The sequence below is a fragment of the Anoplophora glabripennis genome, unplaced genomic scaffold, assembly GCF_000390285.2.
Source record: "Anoplophora glabripennis isolate ALB-LARVAE unplaced genomic scaffold, Agla_2.0 scaffold139, whole genome shotgun sequence".
NCBI classification, from domain to species: domain Eukaryota; kingdom Metazoa; phylum Arthropoda; class Insecta; order Coleoptera; family Cerambycidae; genus Anoplophora; species Anoplophora glabripennis.
The window spans coordinates 961,618-986,051 of record NW_019417300.1 but is presented as its reverse complement, the minus strand read 5'-3'; the positions used below and the strand labels follow the sequence as shown (position 1 = coordinate 986,051).

Genomic DNA, 24,434 nt, shown 5'->3' with positions numbered 1-24,434 from the left:
AAATTTAGGCAAATCTTTGGTTGCCTCGGGAGGAATATAGTTAAAGTTTTAATATACCGCAAATGATTGATGTTCTTTAACTAAACAAATCAAAGCTCTATAGAGTTATGTTATAATTCTGAAATAAAATATACTTTTCAGAAATATTTTAATTATCTGTAATCCTACAATACTGTTCTAATATATTACCTTTGTAAGGAAAGAAACTTAACTTGCAGTTTGTTTCAAGTATTTCCTTGTTGGATTTGATTGTCGGGGAAAAAGTTCGTATGAGCGTAAAGCATTCACATTTACACTTAAAATGGGTTTCAACTGTATCGTTGAAACGACAAATGATACTTACAAGTTAAAATTTATAGTAGGTCCACGAGGGTAAAGGTTTAACAAAAAAATTCAATATTTCACTTCATATGTACAACAATGCAATGCAACGTGGTCGATAACACGTTCGTGATGTGTCGACCTTTTAATGATTTCCGTTTAGTATCACTGAAAACTGCTACATTTTGAGAAAGAAAGAGATTCTACTGCCTTTAAACTAATTAGTCGACTTTTTTAGAACATATTACAACTTTTTCTTGTAAAAGTACAACTTTTTTTGATTAGGTAATAAATAGTTGGGATGGATAATTTAAAAAAAATAATAAAAATTACAGATACTCTTACAATCTGTACTCAATACTCAAAATTTAAATATGCAAATTTAAATGTTATAAATCTTGCTTTATTAAAAATAAAAAACCACTGGCCTTATTCCGTTTATAGATTAAAACTCCGTAATCTAATCAAATACTATAACAATGAAATTATTTACACATTTTCAAGCAAAAAAATATTACCGCCAAAATACCAATTCAAAAAAAAAGGACAGCCGACCGTTGGGAAAAGCTTTTATATATTTTATAGTTATTTTAAGTTCATTTAAATTATTTATAAAAAAAAGAGTAAAAAGAAAGAGAAAAATGTTAGAAGTTCAAAAACTATTAAAGTATTTTAGTTTGAAATGATTTGTAGTCACAGATGTGTATAGGTTCGATGTCCATCAAACTTATGCCCTAAATGCATTCAAACAATTAAGTTAACAGATGCACTATGAATTTATATGAGAACATGTAAATTAACTAACTACGGTTTAAACCAGGAACTACTGATGGAAAATGCTCTAATCTAATTATGAATACTTTGAACTCACTCTGTTTTCGTGTCACTGTAACATAAACATTAAAGTACACGCCCATTTCACTTTGGTATGGGTAAAAAATTCGTAAAATAATCGCATTTTTAGTACTTCAGCACGTTCATTTCCGACTACATTGGAATCATAACATACTTATTGCGTTACAGAGTACTTAACAGACACTGCTTGTTTATAAATTTAACATCTCATCAACAAACCTGAACGGTTGTAGAATTTACGGGTCGATTTATACAAATTGCCTAAAAATATTCTCATGCAACATAAAATCTGACTGACCTTCTGTCATGTTTAACAGTTTCAGCTCTGTTATCAAAAATATTCAACCGAGTACATGTCATGCGGTGGATGCTGCAGCAACACTGTTTGGAAGCTTATCAAGAAAAGTCACTACCTATGCGGAGGCTGTTCTCGGCTTCGGCCCCTTTCGGTTCCGTTCGACATGCGCCGAACTGGAAAGCTGGAACGCATCTTGGATAACTTCCCCGTGCATCGAATGAAAAGCAATAATACTCGATTATGCCATTGATCATTGTTTCTGAGTTTACTTCAAATGTCTGCATCATACAAATGGAACATACGTATAATAAATTTTTTAGATTCCAGAAAACAAGAAATTTAAATTGAAATTTTTCAATGCGTCCACATGTAAAAACTTTAAACAGAAAAGAATTCAATATAATAATTGAAATATATTTATTAAAAAGTGCTTTTTATCCTTTTAATAAATTTTTAAATGCAAATTTCAACAATTTTCGAGATTAGTCTTTATACAGGGTGTCCCATAATGGATTGTACATAGATGCGATTTATGACGTCACAATAATGTGATCTGGCCAAACTTACCTTAGTCAAAAAGTTGGTAGTAACCGAGATACAGGGTGTCAGATGAATATGAATGATAAACTGCAGAAAATCTAAATTCTAACACTAATTAAATAAGAAGGAAACAGTTTGTTTGTTGCGAAGGTAAAAATTCTAGCATTGTTCCTATAAATAATGGTGTACCGCAGGGGTCTGTTTTGGGGCCTCTACTTTTTCTTGTTTATGGTAATGACCTTCCCGGTGCTCTTGACGGTCATTGTGTATTATGTGCAGATGATACTATGATCTTATCAAGTAGTGACACATATTTTAATGTTTCCCTATTTGATAAAGCTAAAAATTGGTTTTCAGCAAACAAACTAATGTTAAATGAGTCTAAAACTCAACACATGAACTTCACATCCGATAGACGGACTATTAGCTGTACGTCTGTTAAACTGTTAGGTTTAATGCTGGACGATCACCTAAACTGGAAAGGACATATTGATATTTTGTGCTCAAATTATCTTCTCAAATGTTTGTATTCCGCCGACTTAAAAATTGCTTGCCTCATGATATTCTAAGATCTCTTTATTTCTCTCTAACAAATGCCACTTGACTAACGGGGTTTTATTTTGGGGGAATTCAACGTCGTTTAAGGGAGTCTTCTGTTTACAAAAATCGACTATACGCATTATCAGTAATTCTTCACCAAGCCATTATTTAAATAACTAAAAATTCTTCCATTATCCGGTTTGTATATACTAGAGTCATTACTCAACATTCACCGTAACATAAAGGAGCTTAGACACAATTATGATAATCATAATTATAATACAAGGCATGCTGATGATCTGATTGTCTTGAAATCCAGGATTGACATTGATAAAAAAACTTAACGTATTGAATTTTCTTCAACATTTTAAAACATTTACCAAGCGTTACTTAACTGAAAATTGTTTTTATAGCGTTCAAGAATATATCAACAAATTGACATTTAAATAAATTTTGCATATTCACTTACTGTCTTCTTTTTATATTTTATTTATATTAGTGACACAACATGTACCTTTTGTATATAAAATTGTCAATACACAATATGCAACATCAAAAAAACAAATTAAATAAAAATAACCCCTTAAACTCTAGATTTTGATTATAAAATTCGTGAATCTTTTCTAAATAGAGCTACGTGATTTACTGACCTTGATGTTACATTTTAAATTAGATTGTCGTTTGATTAACATATTAGTTTATTAACCAAATCTCTTTTTGAAAATTTAGGCTTTATTTCGCGTAATTCTAAAGACTTTTAAAACGTAGATATTCTAAATATATTGTATGTAGCATTTGTGCGATACAAATTACAATATGTATCGATTGTTTCGAGTCTCATTTATCATGTTTTGATGTTCAATTAGAGAAAGTAGGTACAACGCAGATATTTAAAGACCATTAACATTAATAGTTATAGAATTTATCCTCCTCGTGAACACTTCAAGAATTATTGCTTTCTTGTTTTAATTTTAAGTCTCTGTCGTAGGCGAGTTATGTTTTCAATTATACTTCTTTTTAAAATTATAAATAATACTTTAAATGCAGACTCATTAGTTTCAGATTTTATATTACATTCTTACACATAATTCTAGATATCATTCTGCTTTACAATTACCCACACATCGTACAAATTTAGTAATGGCATCCCTTATATCAAATGAATTCTAATTATCAAAAGTATGAAGACCGACGATACATTTTTTCATTTTATAAATAACAAAATATTGTGTATTTAGCAAATGAAAATGTGCTAAACACACAAATCCTAATCTTGTATAATGTTATGTTATTTATTATTTGTTTTATTTATCTGTTATTGTGTATATCTAAGTTGTATGTATTGTATAGTACTTATGTATTTGTACTTAAAGTTAGGTATTTTTTTTAAAACTTATTTTTTTTAATGCGGAACAAAAACGTAATTATGTATATGTGAACGTTTCATGATTGCATAAGTATTTACACCTAGAAACGGATTTCCTTCCCTTTATTCATTATTAAAAATAGTTATTCATCAATAAAGCTGGTTATTGTGCACCAATGAATACAAATATTGACGGAGAAATTATTGAAGAAAATGGCGAATGCGCCAGGATTCGATATTTTTGTAGTATTTCTCATTTCAGCAGGGGCTGTACGCGTTTCTCCAACAATTTGAATAATTCAGGCGGTAGGAGGCGAGCGCCATTTTATTAAATTAATAGACTGCTGCCATATTCATCATTCATACAGGGTGTGGCGTGTATAATCTATGAAAATTAAACTACAACTTCCTGATGATATTTGTAATAGAAAAGCCTTATACGAAAAAGTTCTATCTTCGCGTTTGTTTTGTAAATTAAAGTTCATTTATTCAACGAAATTGAAGGCCGACCCGTGTTATATATTAAAAACTTTGGAAATGCTTTTATGCGACCCGAGATGCAACCTTATAATTTAAGTCGGTATAATCTAATACTTACTAGTAATACTAAAAGAAGGTAACGTTATTGTCAAAAAATTTGTGCAGTAAACTGATTTTGTATTTGTATTGAATTCATTATACACTTAATTATTAAATATTAAGCATCGTCTATCGACCCATCAGTGTTAAAAAGTGAAAGATTCCAGGCAAAAGTTTTTATTTTGTAATTCCACGATAGTGACAGTGTAATTTTTATAAAGAAGTAAAAAAAATAAGAATAGCGTGCCGATTACATTAAAAACGAGATTCTTATTTCTTACTCTGCTTTATTTTTTAGTTTGTGCACAAACTAGTTATACAATGAACCGAGAAAACAACGCATTTACTATTTCCGAACGTGTCGATATGGTGTTAGTGTATGGTGCAGCCGGAGAAAATGCACTCGCGGCGACTGGGTTGTACCGGGAACGATGGCCACAACGTCACCCCCCATGTTCAAATACAATCCTACAGTGCGTTCAGCGACTGCGAGATATGGGAAGTGTTGTTCCTCGAGGAGAAGGACGTGGTCAGCGAGTGAACCTTAATGTTGAAGATGCAGTGTTGGAAAATCTTGACAAAGACCCCACAATTAGTACTCGACGACTCGAACAGCAAGTAGGAACCTCATTTCGTACCGTACATCGCATCTTAAGACTCCAGCTGTTGCACCCCTATCATCTGCAACCACTTCAATAGATTTTACCCCCGGATTGTGATCAAAGAATGCGTTTTTACGGCAATGTGCCAATCAAGTAGACTTCCTGCTTAATCCTCCACACAGTACTCGAGAAGTAACGACACTTTTGAATTAAATGTTTCCTCAGCGATGGATTGGACGCTTTGGTGCACCTCGGTCACCCGATCTAACTGCAATGGACTTTTATCTTTGGAGTCACTTGAAGTCAATGGTTTACAATACTCCAGTTGATACATTGGAAGAATTGCAAAACCGTATACTTGAAGCTGCTGACACAATTAGGGGAATACCTGGAATTTGGGAAAATATTCACCAAAATCGGGTGCGTCGGTGCCATGCCTGTATCCGCGCTAATGGGGATCAACATTTTCTCAAGAAATGGAGAGTTTTATTTCATATTTTATTGGAGTTTGTTTAGTGCACGCAGTTGGCAACTACGGATGCTTACGGATGTGGTTTTGTTTGCGAACTCTTGCAGTAACAATAATGCATTTAAGATAGTTACTATTAATTATTATAATAAGAAAATAATATCTATTTTTCTTAGTTTATACTTTTAATTTTATTTTATTTTAATACTTTTATATTAAATAATATTTAATAACTTTTAATGAAAATTTAGAAATTTTGAGAGAAATGTTATTGAATTTAGAACTAAAAATTATATAAGTAATATTGTTACTGTGTTGGTGTCATTATAAATTCACCATACAAAGATCAGGGAAAAACATTTTCCAAAGACCTAGAAAAGTAGCTACGTATAAAATGTAATTAAGAATACAAAATTAAATAAGAGTATCTACAAGAGAATACTGGTTGCTAATTCGCGGCGAAGCAATTGCAAAATTACCACTGAAGATGCCTGCAGTGAAGAACAGCGAAACGTTGCGAAGTACTGGATGCGACTAGTTACAAAGGTCACTACGGAACATCTTAGAGAAACACCATTGCCTCAGAGGCGGCTTTAGAACTAGCAAGAACCGAAATGATCATAAGGGGATTCTGATAGCGGGTCTGTCCCCACAGAGTCTAGCGCGAGAACAACAAGTCTAAGGGAGTACTAAGTAATTCTGTTGTTGTGAGGCCCACGTTATTGTTGTAGTTGTTGTGAGTGCTGCAGGTAACTGTGCCGCCAATTACCTGCAGCACTCACTTTTTACGATTCATTGTACATGCCTCTAATGAGAGTTATTATAAAACAGACCCGTGATTCCTGTAAGTCATTAGCCCTGCCGGAACCTCTCTAATATTCAGAGGTGACAGAAATGCTACCCCTAAGTATTTGTGTCTTTTTTCCATTTAGCAGACAAAGTGCCAGAGCAGACAGCAGACATAAAAGCTAAATTATGTTCCTCAGTCTTAAATTAAGAAAAATGTTTTTGTCTAACTATTTTCCTAAAACACTATTTATAAATATTTACATTTGCAGTGGATGAATTATAATTTTTAATAATTAGTGTTTGTTGTTGTGATATACAGTGATTATCACTAATTTTCAAACAAACTGTTATTACTTAAGATCTTGTTTTAGGTTAAAATTTAATATTTAATGTAATTAAAAAATGTTTTTTTTTGAAGACAAAACAATAAATGCCTTTATTAAAAATCAAGTATAACGACAAACACGTACTGTCTCTAAATTAAAACCCAATGTTCAAAGCATTTTCTTTCTGCGCAAAATAACTTTTAGGCATATAACCTTTAAACAAAATAATTACACTTTGTTCCAGACTTTCATTTCAGTATTTATTCGTGTATATGAAAAAATATTTTAATATAAAATTTCACTTTATTACACAATAATTCTCTCGTTTAAGTTAAAAATAAATATATTTACTCGTACTTCACCTTTGAGAACAAAGAAAAATGCTTTAATTAATGAAAAAATATATAGCCAAGTCTTCCAGAATACCCTTTTGTTTACTCCGTGAAAGAAATTTAACTTATTCATTGTAAAGGGTCTCTCAAATTTACTGCAACATGATCCTCCTCTTTTATATTCCGCTCATTAAAAGCTTATGAGGCATTTTCTTACAGACGATAAGAAAAATTCCGAAAGATTTCATCGAATTTTGCGAGATTCTAAATGAGATTTATGAGATTTTATTGACATTCTAGGAAGATCTTAAATATTTGATTGCCACTTGAGAGATTTGATAGGATTTAAAGAGACCCTATACGATTGCATAATAATTTATAAAGAATATTATTAATCTTAATGTTTTTTTCTGTTGCCACTTATTAATTCGACGTAGTACCAGAAAGGTTAGCTGTCAAACGATAACATAACAACAGACGAGCGACGAATGCTACTGAAAAATGAACAAATGTCAATTTTACTGGCGTATTCTTTATTATTACAGTATCTCCAAGCCATAACAGCTTGTAAAGTAAATATTGTTTGAAATAGAAACACGATTAAATTGGAGCTTTTATCAACGAAATTTTAATTAAAGAAAGGCTTCTTCTCATTGGGCTGTCCAAATAAATGAAATATTTTTCACTTGTTACACTACATTATTAAATTTGAGGAATTGTAGTTTTCCACACAACAACATTAAAAATGTATATAGCCAATTTAATTCTGATTTCGTTGTTGAACTTACAATGTTGTAAAGACTATTTATAAAAAAAATATAGACAAGACCAACGTAAATAATTCCGGCTGTACACTGAAGAGTTAATTTTGAGAAAGAAGACTTACTTCTTAAACTTTTTGCATAATAACATGTTACTCGAACCCTCCAAAAAGAGTCTTATTTTGCTACCTACGCGAGAAGTATCTGAAACTTTCACAGTTTTGTCAGCATTCCTGCATACATTTAGGAGGTATTTTACCATTATCGATTATCCATGAATATAAATTATTCACTGAATAAAATTATGGGGATAGTTGCTCTATCATTGCGATTACCGTAATATAAGTGTCAACCTATCACATACGTAACTTCTGACAGGTCATATTTGTATATAAATACCGGGTGATTTCTTAACCAAATATCTCGAGAAATAAGCACTCTACGAAAAAAATGTCCATAATCAAAATTTAATCACTCCACTCGTGTTCTTATGGATACGTAGTTATTTTCAAAATATATAAGGTATGTGTTAATAAATATTTTCTGTGTTATCTTCATAACATTATTTTGACTTTTGATAGGTATATATTTTTTGTGGTAAATTCTCTACCTATTTCTGATAGTTGCGTGTACAAATTTAAACATGCAAAAAAGTTACAGAAGAATATTCAAAAAGGGTTGTAGTAAAATGAACGCCTTGTATGATTTAACCTAATAGGAACATAATCACTACATATTTCATAAAGAGAAACTAAGCAACAGCAAATTTTGCTCAAATCGGTTAACTGGGTTCTGAGTTAAAGAGAAAACAAGAAATAAAAGCAAGAAACTTTTAACGCCCTGTAATGTTTTTGCAGCATTTTTCGTTCAAGCAAGTTTGGTTAAATCGACACTGTTTGGATTCTAGATTATGCCCTTGTATATAACATTCGTTATGTGACACCCTGTATAATTAATTAATACAAATAACAGGAAAAATGTTTCGTATATTGAAATGCTAAAATACTATTATTATATTAAATATATTTTGTTTATTTATTCTGTTATTTTTCCGCGTATAGGACAACCAAATGTGCAAGTAAAGGGTTGTTTCTCAAAACTTTTAGTCTTCTTGATTACCTAAATTTTTTCGAACAAAATCGAAAAAGGTGGCCAGTATGTAAGATTTTTTTCCATGCAAAATTATGTTTATAAATTCAACTCTTTCTTTTTTTTTCAGACTGGCAAAAATACCCAATTAAATAAGAAATAAAGCTTTATTATGTAACTGAAAAAGAATTTGTAAGATGGGAAAAAAATGAGACACAGCTTTGTTCAGATGTAGTAAGAATTGATTAATACGTTTATAATTACCCTAGCAAATGTGTGTTGGGAAGTGTGGACCGCGTTGAATTAATTAGTTAGTGAAACTATTAATTGAAAGTTCAACAAACTATCGACTGGCAAGATATCTATAACACATAACTTTCAAATCAGATATTTGAGAATTATGTGTTATTCTTGGTACGTATACAAACAGAATAACACATTACCCTATGACACATATTATTGCTCTAAAAAAAAAAGGAGAACTAGAATTGTATCAGTCATACAGGGTGTAACTTTGAATAGAGGTCATATTTTTACCTTTGACCTTTAGGAACCTTTTTTAACCCTTTTTTAGTAATTTTCATACTCCGCCGCTGGAAAAGCTAGTGTAACCTCAGATAACGGCGTGCGTTAGTGGCATCGCATACACACTTATGAACTACGGTATGCATTGTTGGCAAACGTCATAATTTAAATGAAAAGTTGAGAATTGCCGCGTGTTCGTATAAAAAGTAAATAGTCTTGTTATTCACCTAATTTTTGCAGTAAATGATCAAAATTTTCTCCATTGTTGTCTAAGCATGCCTCAACACAGTCAAACGTTGTCTCCTTCTTCGTTGTATTTTCTCCTGTACCACTCGCAGAATTCTACTTGTCTGGTAAATCTTCAGGTTTTATCGTCAGTATTTTCTGAACATTGTACAGATATAATCTATGATGCTTCAGCATTCGCTGTACAGTCATATGGCATATTTATTATATTGTTAGCCACAATATTTCATCTTAGGGTACTGGTCCCAGAATCCTCTTCTAAGGCGTCTAAAATTTCTGGTTCTCACTCTCTGAGTTTGTTCCCATCTAATTAATATTAGTATTGGCGTTCAAACCTCCCATAATGTCTTAAATGTTGAACCAATCATCGGTGTGAAAAGCAGCCAAAGATATCGGCCAATTTCGATGTACCAACAACCCGACTGGAGAATGGTAAATGGTGGATTTACCACTTACAAAAAATAATTGCACTCACAAGGCAAATACTCCAGTTATTAATATATAAACTAATCAGTTATAATAATACAAACATCCCCTAAATATTAAAGTAGCAACTGAACGGACCTTGACCCAGATATGCGACATGATGCATAAAATACAGTAAGGCTGTATTAAGACAATCCCTAAAACAGATTTACTAGAAAATTATATGGAGGATTCAAACATCCTTGAAAATTATTGGTTTAAAAAGTTTTTCTTACAAAAATTCTGAAAAGTTTCTCTATAATGAATTAATTCACTTATGATATCTGTTTTTCGCTAAGGTTTAAGAGCAAGGATATAGTTAACTTTTTTTGCTGAGCCTGTTATAATCATTTTTTTTTATTCTTTTTTAAGGAGGATTTCTGTAGGAAGCCGTAGCGACAGAAGGAACAGCATTCGAGGATGTATGTTCTAAGTACCTAGACGTTGAATGATATCGTCTGGGACTGGGAGTATATTTTTGATGCTGCTTCGATCAACGTGGCTACAAGGAAACGCATCGCACAAATCCGTATGAAGAAACCAAATTCATTTTTTCCCTGGCGAAATGCATTTTTGTATATTCTGGTACAGAGATTTTGCTCCCTTTTCTGTTTTAAAAAATTTCCCCTCCGCCTCCCCACTGAATTTTTTGCTCCCTCTTTTGTTATAAAAAATTTCCCATCCGCCCCCTTCCGAATATTTTGTTCCATTTTTTGTCAATTTTCAAAAAAAAAACAAGAATACAAATTTTAATTAAGTTTTAAGGAAAAGCGCGAGGATTTTTTGTTAAATTTTTTACTCCCGTTTTTGTTATAAAAAATTATATTATATCTATTTTAGCAAGCGTAACGTGTGTTTCAAAAAATAGTTATTAAAGGTATTAAACCAATCAAACAAATTCAAAATATAATATAAATAATAAATAATATAATAATGCATATAAACTCGTAGAATACTTATGACATTGCGTGAAACAACTATTCTGTAAACTACTTTGTTTGAATTTGTTTAAATTACGTTAACACCGTTAAAATAGATGAAAAAGCATAATATGGTCCTATCAAGTCTTCAGTAAGATTTTAAATTTTATTAAATTAAAAGATCTACTTCAATTAGGTAACACAGTTATGAAATTAAACTGAAATTATTGAAATTACTTAGGTTCAGTGTTTGGAACAGAAAAATTAAATTTAGGTTTCAAAAAATATTTTTTACGCAATATTTAACATGACATTTGATATTTGTAGGGAATGTTTGTAACTCTCCACATAATTTGCAGGTAAATCTTTTTCGGTGGTCGTTTTGGTACAGCTCTACTCTATTTTATACACCTTGTCACCTTTATGGATTTAAATTCGTATAGTAGGTAGCCACGTATATTTTATTAAGTGTTCAAATTGGTTTCCCTCTGCTTCCATACAATAACAAAATCTACACTGCACTTAAAGAACACAAAAATCACTAAAATTAAATGAGATACCAACAAACCAACCCCATAAATATCTCCATTAGCAAGTAATTCAAAATGTTCGGTTATTTTCTAAACAGGCCTTGTATCATACAAATAACATGTCAAGTATTTACTTACTAAAGATTCTGCCCAATATACATGACTAATTTTATTGACAGAATGTTGCAAAACGCATTATAGAAAAAATTTTTATTTTCAGACTCATCGTTTTTCTCATGACCTCTTCAAATCAAAATAATAAACCTTCAACTTCAAATATCAGTTATTTTGCTCTACTTTGATGTTTCACGTTGACAAAATGGGCTGTCCTTGGTATCGAGGTTGCGCTACTTATATTCCTTTTTCATGTTATAGGAATTTTTCAGCTTTCGAAATTCATTTCGAACCGAATAGAATGTACTCAAAATGAAGATTGCTTAAATAAACAATCAAGAACTTAATCAAAAAGTTAAGAGAACTAAACGAAAAATAAAAGTTACTTAATAGAAAACCGAATAACCCCTGAATACATCAATATGTACTAAATATTTAAAATTTATTGCATATTAAATATCCATTACGTAGTTTTAAGTATTACGGAAAACTTTGTAAACGACTAAATCGGTGGGTTTTTTGCACATTACGTCGCGATTCTTCTGTAGGTAAATATTTTGTTCTACTGAATTAATTAACGACGCCCCACTCAACATCCCAACTCCTCCCTTGTATCAACTCTAGTTGCCTGTTAACTTGAAATCCCTACCTACGTCAACAATTCCTAAAAACTTCGTCCCACATTTTAGGAGGTTTGTATTTGACATCGTAGAATAAATAATTCTAACTAACTCCCTTGATTAACTTTTTCAGTTCTTTCCTTTCTCATCCACTGATCCAGAAAATTAAATATATGTGCCAACCAGTATCTCAAAAAGGCACCTAACTGTTATTTTGCTAAATATTATATTATTTAAACAATCATGTGTAAGAAAAAAATTGGGAGCGGTCATTATTGAATCCAGTAGTGGTACCTTTTTTTAGGGGATGATTTCTATGCTCACATAAAGAACCTTCGTGATGAAAGAATTTACGAAATGAAAATAAAGGTTACCGACCCTGAATCTCGAAAAGTGTTGCACAAACTAAACTCATTACTACAATAATACTGAAAAACAGATGTCAGAGATTCATTATTAGTTCAAAAGTTAGGAAACACCGACAAAAAAGCAAATGCATGGTACTTGGTTCATATCCTTTTATATGAAATAGAAGAAAAAATATGCAAGGTGAACTTTTCGGAAGGGGCAATGGAATGAGAGTTTTCCGAATGAGGTAATAGAATTTTAAGATTCTCTCTTCAGAAGTCTGTTGATCTTCAGTGGTATATGATGATGTACATACATCTAAAATAAGTCAGTTCTCACAAATGGTTCCAAAGTTCTAAAATTAATCAAAGATCCACGAATTTTGACCCAAGTGTTTTTTAAATCGCCATTACCCTGCTCTGCTATTACAGTATACTCAGTTCATCATGAGATAGATACTCCAAACTTTGGAAATTTCTACATAAAACGAAAATGATTTTTTTTCCATCTATCTTTGTCAACACACCTTCAATGCCTCATCATACTTACTATTTCCATTATTTTATAAGCATAGATATTATTACCATCATTATTATGTTACTGCCATCTTCAAACTTTTTGATAATCAAATGCTAAAGGCAATAAATTTCATAGCACAGTTCCGTGTATATTAAAATAATTTAATGTAAATTCTTACCATTGGTAGATGAGGTGTGTTATGCCAAAGTGCGTATTTACTTTTTAGTACAATGCAGGTAATATAATAAAATTTAAGGTCCCAATTACGTAAAACAAACAAATTAAGTTTCACAATGGCTTCGTTGGGGAACAAAACTGTGTTCAATAGCCCTCATAAAACCCATCAACTTGCTGAACTTATTGTATAGATATTTCTCGAAACATTCTACCTAATTTACAATTTTCTTACTTTACCAGAAAATCCACGTAATTTATTATCTTTTTAAACCATTTACTTGAAGGGGGTGATTGTATCAAAATAAGAAAATATATATGAATGTGGTTTTTGAAAGCCTTTTTGAGAACAACTTTCAAAACTCAAAAATTGAAAGAAAGAAACATTTTTTTATACGTATTGAAGTACATTTTATAGAGTTAAATATTTACACTTTTTAAAGTTCTAAAATATTTTTTTATGTTAAAAAAATGAGCAAGGACATTATTATATCACAGGGACAATATAATGAAACAAAATAATAAAAATACTTAACTGGTCTAAGAAAAGTAAATTATAAATTCTAAAGTAAACGAACTGAAAAAATATAAAAAATTTGTCTCGTTGTACAGTTTTAAAATCTATGGCACTTAGGTACCGCTCAGAAAATGATAAAGAAAGAAGAATTACTTGAACCAATGCTCGACCAACATTGAATTACATCAGAAAAGAACAGTAAAAATTACCAAACACAGGCCGGATTGAAGCGTATTAGTGCTCTTGTGTGATACTGGCATTTAATAAACCATTAAAACTTTTTAACTGAACATGTTCGATTTAAAAAAGTAGAATATCTTTCTAGAATGTACCCTAAGATTATTCTCATCATCATGCGACCCAACCACAATAGTCTCTGTAAAACTACACTCCGTACACAATAAATTCGTGTCCACTACATTAAAGTTTAATAAAATTTATAGGCAATTGGTAAACATTCGTTTGTGCAGATAAATGATCGAACAGCTGCACCGTGGAACATTAAACTTGTATTTCGGAAACCTTCCCGGAATCTAGCACCAAACATTGAATAAATTATTGAGGGGCATTTGGAACAAGCTACAGAAAGCTATTAATTGCTTCAGTATTGAAGTTAATTAATCAGATGAAGCTGCTTATAGCTAAAATACTTCTATTCTACATTACGTAAGTTGCATGTTTCATTTACACAATCAATCGCAAATCGAAAAAAAATTATAACGAAATCATATAATTTTATAAGACAACATAAAATAAAGTTGTATAAGTCATTGAGAAAGGATGATAATAAGAATAAAACAAAAAATAGACATAATTGTATTCATTTAAGTTTGCACTTTTGTACTTCACAGACCTATGCACTGAGTGTATCTAACTTTGTTTCTACGCTAATCACAAAAATTGAAGAATAAAAATTTCCTAAATTTTTAGATGATTCGTTCAAAGAAAAAATGACCTTTATGGCTTTGATAATTAATTAGGTACTCGGGAACTAATAATAGTACAGAAAATGTAAGCAGGGTTTTGCAAACATCAAAATATTCTCTATAAGAGTGCTTGTTGTTATTTGATTAAAAAAATCGATGCAAGAAACTTGATTTAAAAAATATAAAAAATTGCGTATTTAAAGATTTTTGCTAAACTTGAGGCAACTTTACAAATAATGAATAGAGTACGGATCTTTTATTTATTTTAACCTCTAGATATCCCAAAGAAACCCTCAAGAGTTTCTCTCATTGTGATTCGAATGACTGAAATTTACACTTTTTCTTAAAATCTATTAAAGGATACATTTTGCATATTTCATTAATTTTTCTAATTGAAAATGTTTTTTTCGCAAAAATGGATACTTTTTTCATCAAAAATTGCTAATGTGTATAACAAACAGTAAAATCAAATTAGTTTCCGAATGAGAAAGATATAAATTATATAGTCAAAATCATAAGTATTCCTTTAAAAATCTTTGTGTGTGTTTTAAAGTTTCGTACTATTGCCCTATTATTTTACTTATATTTCAAGAATGACCACAATAACACAAAAACGCAGGATATTTGATTTTGAACGACTCCTATTACAACAACTCATGCTAGGTAATTGTAGATTAGTGAAATATTATGAGTAAAGCTCGGGGTTTTCGTTGGCTAGTCATAGGCGTGTTCGGCGTGAAAAAATAAATAAACAGGTAGGTATAAATAAAAATAAATAAATTTGTCTACTTTATCAGCGAAAGATCGTTTTTTACCCCTTGGCGCGTTCGAGATTATGAAAATAGAAAATAACTGCCCTTATTACCGGTTTCGTATGGTGCACTGTAGCGAAAGGCCGACGCGAAGGCTATGATCATCCGAACGACTCCCGACTAATTATGAGCATATTCTTCAAAGAATTAAGCAAAGTTTTTATTACCTTATTGACAAAAAAGATTATTCCTAATTATTAATTATAAATTAAATATTCAAGCTAAAATAGGAAAACTGTTCATTTCACAATGGCAGTTGTTAATATTTAGCTAGGTAATTGCAAACAATTACTCTACATATATTTTCACTAAATGCCAGTTAATAGATATGGTTGTATAATCGTTCTCTGATGGTCTATATGGTAAATAAAATATAGGAGCTCACAAATGTTCATTTGTATTGGGATATGGTTTTTAGTACTTATGACGTTCTGCTATATATCTATGCCATCAGAATGTATTCATTTATATATGCTTACTACATGATTCTATCTACATATTCTTCTTTATTAATAGATGGCAGCAATTTTCAGTAAGTGCCTCTAAAAAGTTTTATCGCTTTATAATGACCACTGTCACTGAAAATAACACAATATAATTTGAAACTAAAAAGCTGTATACCTAAAATAGATTTGTACATCATTTACACACTAATGTTAGTTGATAGTCGTGAAACAACGATCGATAATAATGACAATACATATTTTACTAAATGTAGATTGTAAGGTCTAATGGTATTATAATTAGCAGGTATAGTTCTCTACGTGTGGGTAAAACTTTATTTTAACAATTTAAACTGACAAGAAAATTATTATTTATAATATTTAACATCGATGTTAAACTTTTTTCGTTCTCCAGAATACATCAGACACAGTTAAGTATGTTTGAAGAAATACTGCTTTTGTGCAATTTGTTCAGCTATTTCAGATTATTCAATACAGGGTATCCCGATACTTGATATAAAAAAGTCGAGTAAAAATAGATGAAGTCAAAATAATAACAGTTCTTCAAATAATTTTTTTTCATCTGGGCCTTCGTTAAAAAGTTACGGGCCCTCAAAGCTGAAAATTAAAAAGTTATTTTTATTTACAATCTCTAAACTATTAACTTCAGCATAATGCAAAATTGGTGATCGATAACACATTCGTATAGCTTGTTTTTTATGTTGTAAGTGAAATCTCATTATGGCCAGAACGCCAGGGACGGACTATGCCCAATGGCCAACAACCCAGCATTTTTGCATAAATGACGATCGCAATCTGCCCGTGTCAAAAATAAATTCACCGAAGAATTTGCCAGCGATAATACCCTCTCGATTCAACTCGGTAAAATTAACAGTTTAGGAAATATTTGTGTTTTTATGTCACAGTGCACATCGAGTTTACGCCATTTTTTGTTTTTAATTTTTAATTGGACATAATTGGCGTTCTGGGCATAATGAAGTTTCACTTACAACATCAAAAAGAAGCTGTACGCATGTGTTATTGATCACCAAATTTGCATCACGCTGAAGTTAAAAGTTTTGAGACAGAACAAATTTTTAATTTTCATGTTTGAGTTCCCGTAACTTGTGTTGTGTAAGAAAAAAATGTATATGAAGAACTGATATTATTTTGACTTCATCTATTTGTACTCGACTTTTTTGTATTAAGTACCGAGACACCCTGTATAATGAACACAATAAAAAAAACACTGCACTGCAGGATATTCAGGGTCCTAATTATGTAACGTGATATGTATCCATTAATATATAACACCATATGAATATATAATTTCACAAATATTTTCTCATGCCAATTATAAAATAGCTAAATTTTGAAACAAACAGTATTAACATTATTTTTTCAATGACAATTTGAAATAAAAATTCCCTTTTGGCGGAGGTTTTTAAGAGAATAACGAATATAAAAACCAATTTAATTGGCCAAAATAATTTTTGTTTGCTCAAGTTGAAAATATGTTACAAGAAGTTGTAAGTAAAACTGATATCAATAGGGGCACATATTTTTCACATTTACAACAAACACCTTCTTATGGTAACCTATCGCTCTCTGTTTTTGAGAAATATAAATTGTCTTTTAGTATGAATTTAGAGTTTATTATAGATTTTAAAATTCTGAACCAGATTCTGTTAGAAGCTTCGTTTCGTAAATTCTTCTAAAAAAAATCTAAAAATTATAATCGTATGGGCTGCTTGCTCACCACAAAGCAACAGCTTTTAAATTAATTTAGCGGCTAATATCAAGGGAAGGGCAAACGACTATCTTGTCATCTACCTAATGATAGTCATAAATGCGGAAGAAAGCATCTGTGTAATAGACATAATAGGAAAAAAACTTCGCCTTTGCACGCAAGGTTCAGTGACTGACCAGACATTAATGTATCCATGTGTTGGTTGAATCGATATTTTCACGAGTAATAGGTATCACAAGGGAGTAAGAATAAATTGAAAATAATTTTTTTCGAACACTTGTTGCCAGGCAGACCCAAGAGTACCAAGGGCTCAACTAGATATTACCTAATGACAACAGATTTGACAAAAGCTCCGACGAATTATTTTCTAATTTATCAAAAATATTGCTCATTGCAATCAGAATATTTTCGTTATTTTATTACTAACTTCATCCACTGGCGAAGTACCAAATCGGTTTTTATTTTAATACGACCCCCCGAAAATATTTGACATTGCATGTTCTGCTGAAACGTCAAGATGACAACTATAAATCAAAGACGTCAAAAGGTTTGTCAAATCTAGGCCGGAAAAGTAACTTTCCCGTACGGTATTTTAAGGTTTTTACGAAAAAATTCTCTTCCAAAGAGTCATTTATAGTCTTATTCGCCACATGAACTACTACTGATAATTACTTTTATATTAGTATTTGTCACTATCTGTGTTAGGTGGGATGTAAATGGAGTTAATACCTACAAATGGAACAAAATTATGTACGACACTTTTAGAAAAAGTGATATTTCGAAACAGCAAAGTCAAGGATGTTGACAATATGACTAGATGAATGTGAATTATTTCTTTACATAACCAATTTAATTTTTGGTAACAAAAAAGACTGCTTGAATTTTAGAATTACGTTTTGTTGAATTAATTTAAATAAAATAAAAGAAGAGGAACAAATAATGAAATATATTTTTTCAAAGAAATTGTGCCTGTAGGTTTCATTTTTATAAAAGTCGGTTTCTAGACACATTATGAAGGAATTAAAGATACAGCAATAAAATTAACATCGTAAGCACGTAACACGTTATAGCAGTGTTCTAAAACTGTACCTTATCGATCACTGAAATATAAAACTGCAGCCAACTGTTGGCATTAAAAAAGCGCTGTGAACACACGGACTTCAATTATAAGGCCGTATGCGGCGTCCTGATGTCTCTCGAGTAATAAGTAATTTGTTCGGCAAATTAGGGAAAACTAGAAGGCCTTGTGGGCTCCTATTTTTATGACAAAGCACGTAGATATCTATAAAAGGAATTCAAAGTGACTTTGTTATCTAGGACATGAACTATTATTATAAACTAATTCTAAGAGGCATTTTCAGTTTTTATTTGCGGAATTTCTTAAATAGCTTTGGAAACGTAAACAAATAGTAAGAGTATAGTATTTCATAGTGCTTATCCACTTGTCCACTGACGGAATACCTCAATATGCAAAGAAATTTGTTGTTATAGATAAACATTAATATTAAATGTATATACAATAGTATATTTCTATTTATTTTACTAAAGTATGTTTCTATTGATTTCATTAAAGTTCTAAGAGATTGCTTCCCTCTACAACAAAATTACGTAAATCTGTTCAGCACTCTATTTTTATGAATCCCTTAAAGTTCTTCATAAATAATAGGGTAAGGTAAAGATAATACAAAGTTTTAAAAAGTAAAAGAAAACTTGGCTCTAACCAAGATATGAATTACTCTTTTTATATCGTAAAATTTGAAACCGCAACTGGAATGATTCCATAAAAATACAACACAAAAACATAAAAATGAATTGAATTAAAGTACGCCATGGTTCAGTATTGCTTAATTATATTTCCCGTCTAATTTAAAAAGTAGAAAATATGTTTGATATAATTCTTCCAAACAAACACAAAGTATTTATTTTATTAAATAATTTTAAAGTACGTATTAAAAGCAATTTACTTTAAATTTAATCGGAAATACACCTATTACAAGTATCATTTTATGGATTTAGACCAAGAAATATAATCCACAAAAATAAGTTTTAAAACACTTCCAATTCAATTTAGTATTAGCATTAATAACTGATTGTCTTCTACTACAGTTATGCATTATGAAAATTACTTATTATTTTCTGTATATAAATCAGAATTCAACGGAAATAAAAAATAAGTATAAAATTAATTATTTATGTTATCAGGAAAAATACAAATGACAAAGTGGGAAAATAGTTTATTCTATAGAAATATTAAATAATCATAACCCAACAGGATACAATTATACTAAGGAAATAATTTTCCTGATATCAACTACCTTGTTCAATATTGTAGGTATACCAATTTCTATATTAATACATACTTAAAAAGTTAACGCAATATAAAAACAATATTCATTTAGAAATTTGGAGCACATTTAAATACGATTTTCTCATTATTTTGTGTTGAAAGTAAACACCAACATAAATTCCCGTAAAACGATTAACAAAAAAAAATAGACTTCCAATGTCCTCCAATTTTAAGAGATTGAATACGAAAAGAAAATTTACCAACTTTTTGCTATACCTTTGAACTGAATATATCAAGAAAGAAATTTAAAAGTTCTCAAGCAAGAAGGCAAGGAATATTAAATAGGAATCTTAAATAAAAAAAATTACAAAATTAGATATAAAAAAGTATAAACAAGATTGTTGTTATTTATACAAAAGTCAAAATGTCAAAGTCAAAATTAAATAGTGCTACAAATAAATGATTACTAACAATTGCTTAAACAATGTTTTACTCTCAACTAAATAAAAAAATCAAATAAACGAACATATAAAATAAATACATTTTAATTAAATGAGGATGTCTCCTAGTTACGTCAGGTGAGTCTATTCTTAAAAAACATTACACGCTTGAGATTTTTCAACATAGAAAAAAACGCGCCATTTTAATTTTTTTTTAATTTTCTTGCACTCACAATTATGCACAACTTTTTCAGCAGGCGCGTATCGCAATTATCATTTTACATAATATTTAGAACTATTTCCAACAAAAATTGGCGTTACTATATGAATCATCCTTGCAACCTACTTTTAAAACAGATACCGATTGGACTATAACTGCATATTCTATATTCAATAAACTTCTCCCTGTGACTATAAAAAATCTATACTATGAATTTTTTTTACTCTTCGAATTTGATTTTAGCACATCAAAGTCTATAAGAAATGATGGGCCTGATCTTTTTTTGTCGGCCTGTGTAATTATTAGATACTAGGTCGAAGTCCCATGAACGTGGAATATTGGGACACCCTATATAAAGAATAATTTCCAAGACGCTTCCGTTACCTGATATACGAATTTTAGTATCTAAAATTCGCTTTCATTACAAAAATAAATTCCGCAAGGTATTATTAGTGTTATAATGGAAAATAAAATCTCAAAAAATATTGTACGTGGAAATAAAAGTAATTTTTTGTAAAGAGTCAAGCGAATTAATTTACGAACATGAATAGCCCTGGGCGCATCTGTATCCTACTTTCGCAACGTCAGGAAAATATTTCATGCAAATTTAAAATATTCGGAGGCTTTATACGGGATTTTAATGAAAATATGTGACCCTCATGTTCACCTTTCACATAAATGAAATTTTTTTCATAATGAACATCGCATATAAAATTAAGGACTGACCTAATTATCTAACATTCTAACGTGTGTAATTTACTTCTTAGGTTGCCAAAACTAAAATAGAATTTAACAATCTTCACTATTCAAAAAATACTTCTGCTTAAAGCAAAATTTAACAAAATAAAATAATGTCTTTATCACCATTATTATCACAAGCGTAGAACTTGACTTTTCCTAAATTTTAACCCGGTTTCATAAATTTCACAAAAACATACTCACTTGAGAAAACGAGGGCAGCTGCAATATATACTAGGATAAAACGCACAACGCGTTATATTTATCTAAAGATTCAACCGACAAAATAGAGAAGTCTGACTTATTCTATTACCAAATATACTTCGCAAAAATAAAATACAATGTCAGATTAATTTTTCGACCTGTTTTGACAGCAAAAGCGTTAGACTTAATTTTATACATAATTTTCAATTTTATAGTTCAAAAACTAATCTCAGAGTTAGAATTTACCATGTTGTAATATTATAAAAGCTACATAAAGCATAAAATGTAATTTTAACGAATCTGACTGTTATTTTTTTGAAAACAGAGCACAAAAATGTAATTCTAATTCTATTCTAAAAGCCTGCTACTAACAAAAAAACCGTTTAAACTATACTAGCGGCCATGCAAACTATTTCATTACTGCCTAACAATATCTTGCTAAGTAAAAAACTTACCAGATATAGCTCCTGCATGAAAAGGAAACAAAATTGCATTAATAAAATAGTATTGATATTTTAATTGTTTACGTCTATCCTAACTTACTAACAATTTAGAATACAGCGCCCTTTCTACATTCAATTTAACATATATATAACTTATATTTGTTATTACCATTGTTTGTATCTTCAATAAGAAACATTGTCAAACTTTGCATACAAGAATAATATTCTTAGACTCACGCAATATTTATGTTTTACTAACTAGGATGTGTGAATAGCGTTACTTTGTTTACATTATGGAAAACGCGAAGTTAACTTTGCTACAATTTTGAACATAAACTTCGTTTGAACATTGGAATATATTCTACAGAAGAATAAAAAGACCTAAAATAATAGCTTAATTTTTTTAAGAAACATGGAAAAAGAGACAAAGGAACTGAATTTTATTGCAGTACGATGCTCTTCATTTAAGTAAAATTGTCTACCATGAAAAATACCGGGAAATGCCTAATTTAGGAGCACATATTCCATAAGAATAGTTTCTGGGTCTTCCACAGCATAAACTGATATAAAGTAATTTAACATAAAAGCATTATTTGTGGGTATCAACAAATAACATATATGACAGAACAAATTTGTTGTTCTCGTCACCTTTAAAATAAAAACTGATATTTGGAATGGAATAGATGGTGCCAATATTTATTTTATTTTTGTTTACAAGTTTGGCCGGTCAACAAAAACATGTGTTTCCAATAACAGAGCTCTTGCAATTTTTTAAAATACACATATGCAGCAATTTCAAAATGAAAAACAAAATCACAGAGAAAACGTTTCCATAGTTTTTAGTAAATATAAACATTTATTTGGTAAAAAAAATACATGAACGTGTTAATGAATTAAAAATGCCTACACAAACGAATGAGCCTGAATATACCTAAAATTAAGTAATGTTTGCCATGTAATTTTATTCATATTATCTGTCTATAAATATAAATAAGTCTATATTCGAAAAAAGATAATTGTACACTTCTTACATTCTCATCAATGGAAAATGGAAAACGTAATTAGTTGTAGTAGGAGGTAACCCAAATAAATGTTCGACAAAATACTCTAAAGTATTTAATCTGTAAACACTTAAACTGACGATAACTGTGGACCTTAAAAGTTATAATTTTTTTCTGTTTCAAACAACTTAATATGTTCCAGATGACTCCGCACTAAAGAATTATATAAAAGTGTGGTAGACTTGATAGGCAGAAACTCTTTGTCTCTCAAACGATTTTTGTAACAAAAAAATCAATCTGATATTCGAAGGTTAGACTAAATAGAATATTATACAGGGTGGGCCACCAGTAACGCCTCTGTCGCTAGTGTCCAAACGGCAAATATTATAGAAACCTGTTTAGGTGGGTACGTGTAGGTTGATTACGGCTACATTTTAAAATTTTTTTGAAATATACTGGATGTCCAAAAAAAGCGCACCATATCAAAGTTATGTATTTTTTTAATGGAACACCCTGGATTTTACTGCATTTTTTTAAAGCACCATAAAAAAATAGGTGAACTTTATTAAAGGTTCTGCATACCTAGGACTTATTGTTTGTGAGATATTTCAATTCTAGTGAAAATGCGGGCTTAGCGTAGAAATTTAATATTAGCAATAAAAAAAATAATTTTAAGAAAGCAACTTTGTATTTTAGATCCTCGAAGTTATAAATTGTTATATTTGTAGTCACTTAGTATTATTGTTCAGGGTGTTCAAAAAAACTGCTGAATATTTCTCTCAACTTTAAACAGCAATAACTTGGTTATTTCAAATGGGACACCCAGTATATTTTCACTTTGGAAGTTAAGAAATTTAAAACTCTCTTTCAATCTGTGTATAGGTTCCCTATCCTATCTCTAACGGTTTTGGAGATATTTGTGCCGTTTATCTGAAACGATTGCATCAAATATTTTACCAAAAAGTACATAACAGAGAAGCCCCTCTACAATTTTCTCGAAGTACTTTATTTCCAAGGATATACTGATCACTTGTGCTAATTCTCATATGCTTGGCAACATTTCTCCCTTCATGACTTATTGTAAATGACATAAGATGGATCTTCTGTCAACGAATTAGCATAATTTTATAAATACAACAAATATTTTATCTAGCCCACAACTTTAGTTACATCTAACTTTTACTCTAACTTAACTCTGCTAAAATTTGTTCTTTCGATATGTATTAATAAACTGAAGAAAAAAATTGCTTTCGTAAATAATCGCAGCGGAAATTCTTTGAAATATTTAAATCAGTACAAAGTATTGATATGAAAATTGACAAAGG

The 24,434-nt window shown here is 30.4% G+C and overlaps 1 protein-coding gene across 1 annotated transcript in view; it reads right to left on the bottom strand.

Moving 5' to 3' along the window:
• The window catches only part of LOC108906334 (band 7 protein AGAP004871-like), a gene marked incomplete at its 3' end in the record, with an annotated part of 115,653 nt that overhangs the window by 70,748 nt on the left and 20,471 nt on the right, over nucleotides 1–24,434 (bottom strand). The window contains exon 3 of the mRNA XM_018709565.1: nucleotides 22,121–22,132. Coding sequence (XP_018565081.1) covers nucleotides 22,121–22,132 — 12 coding nt within the window. The remainder of the gene's footprint in view (nucleotides 1–22,120; nucleotides 22,133–24,434) is intronic.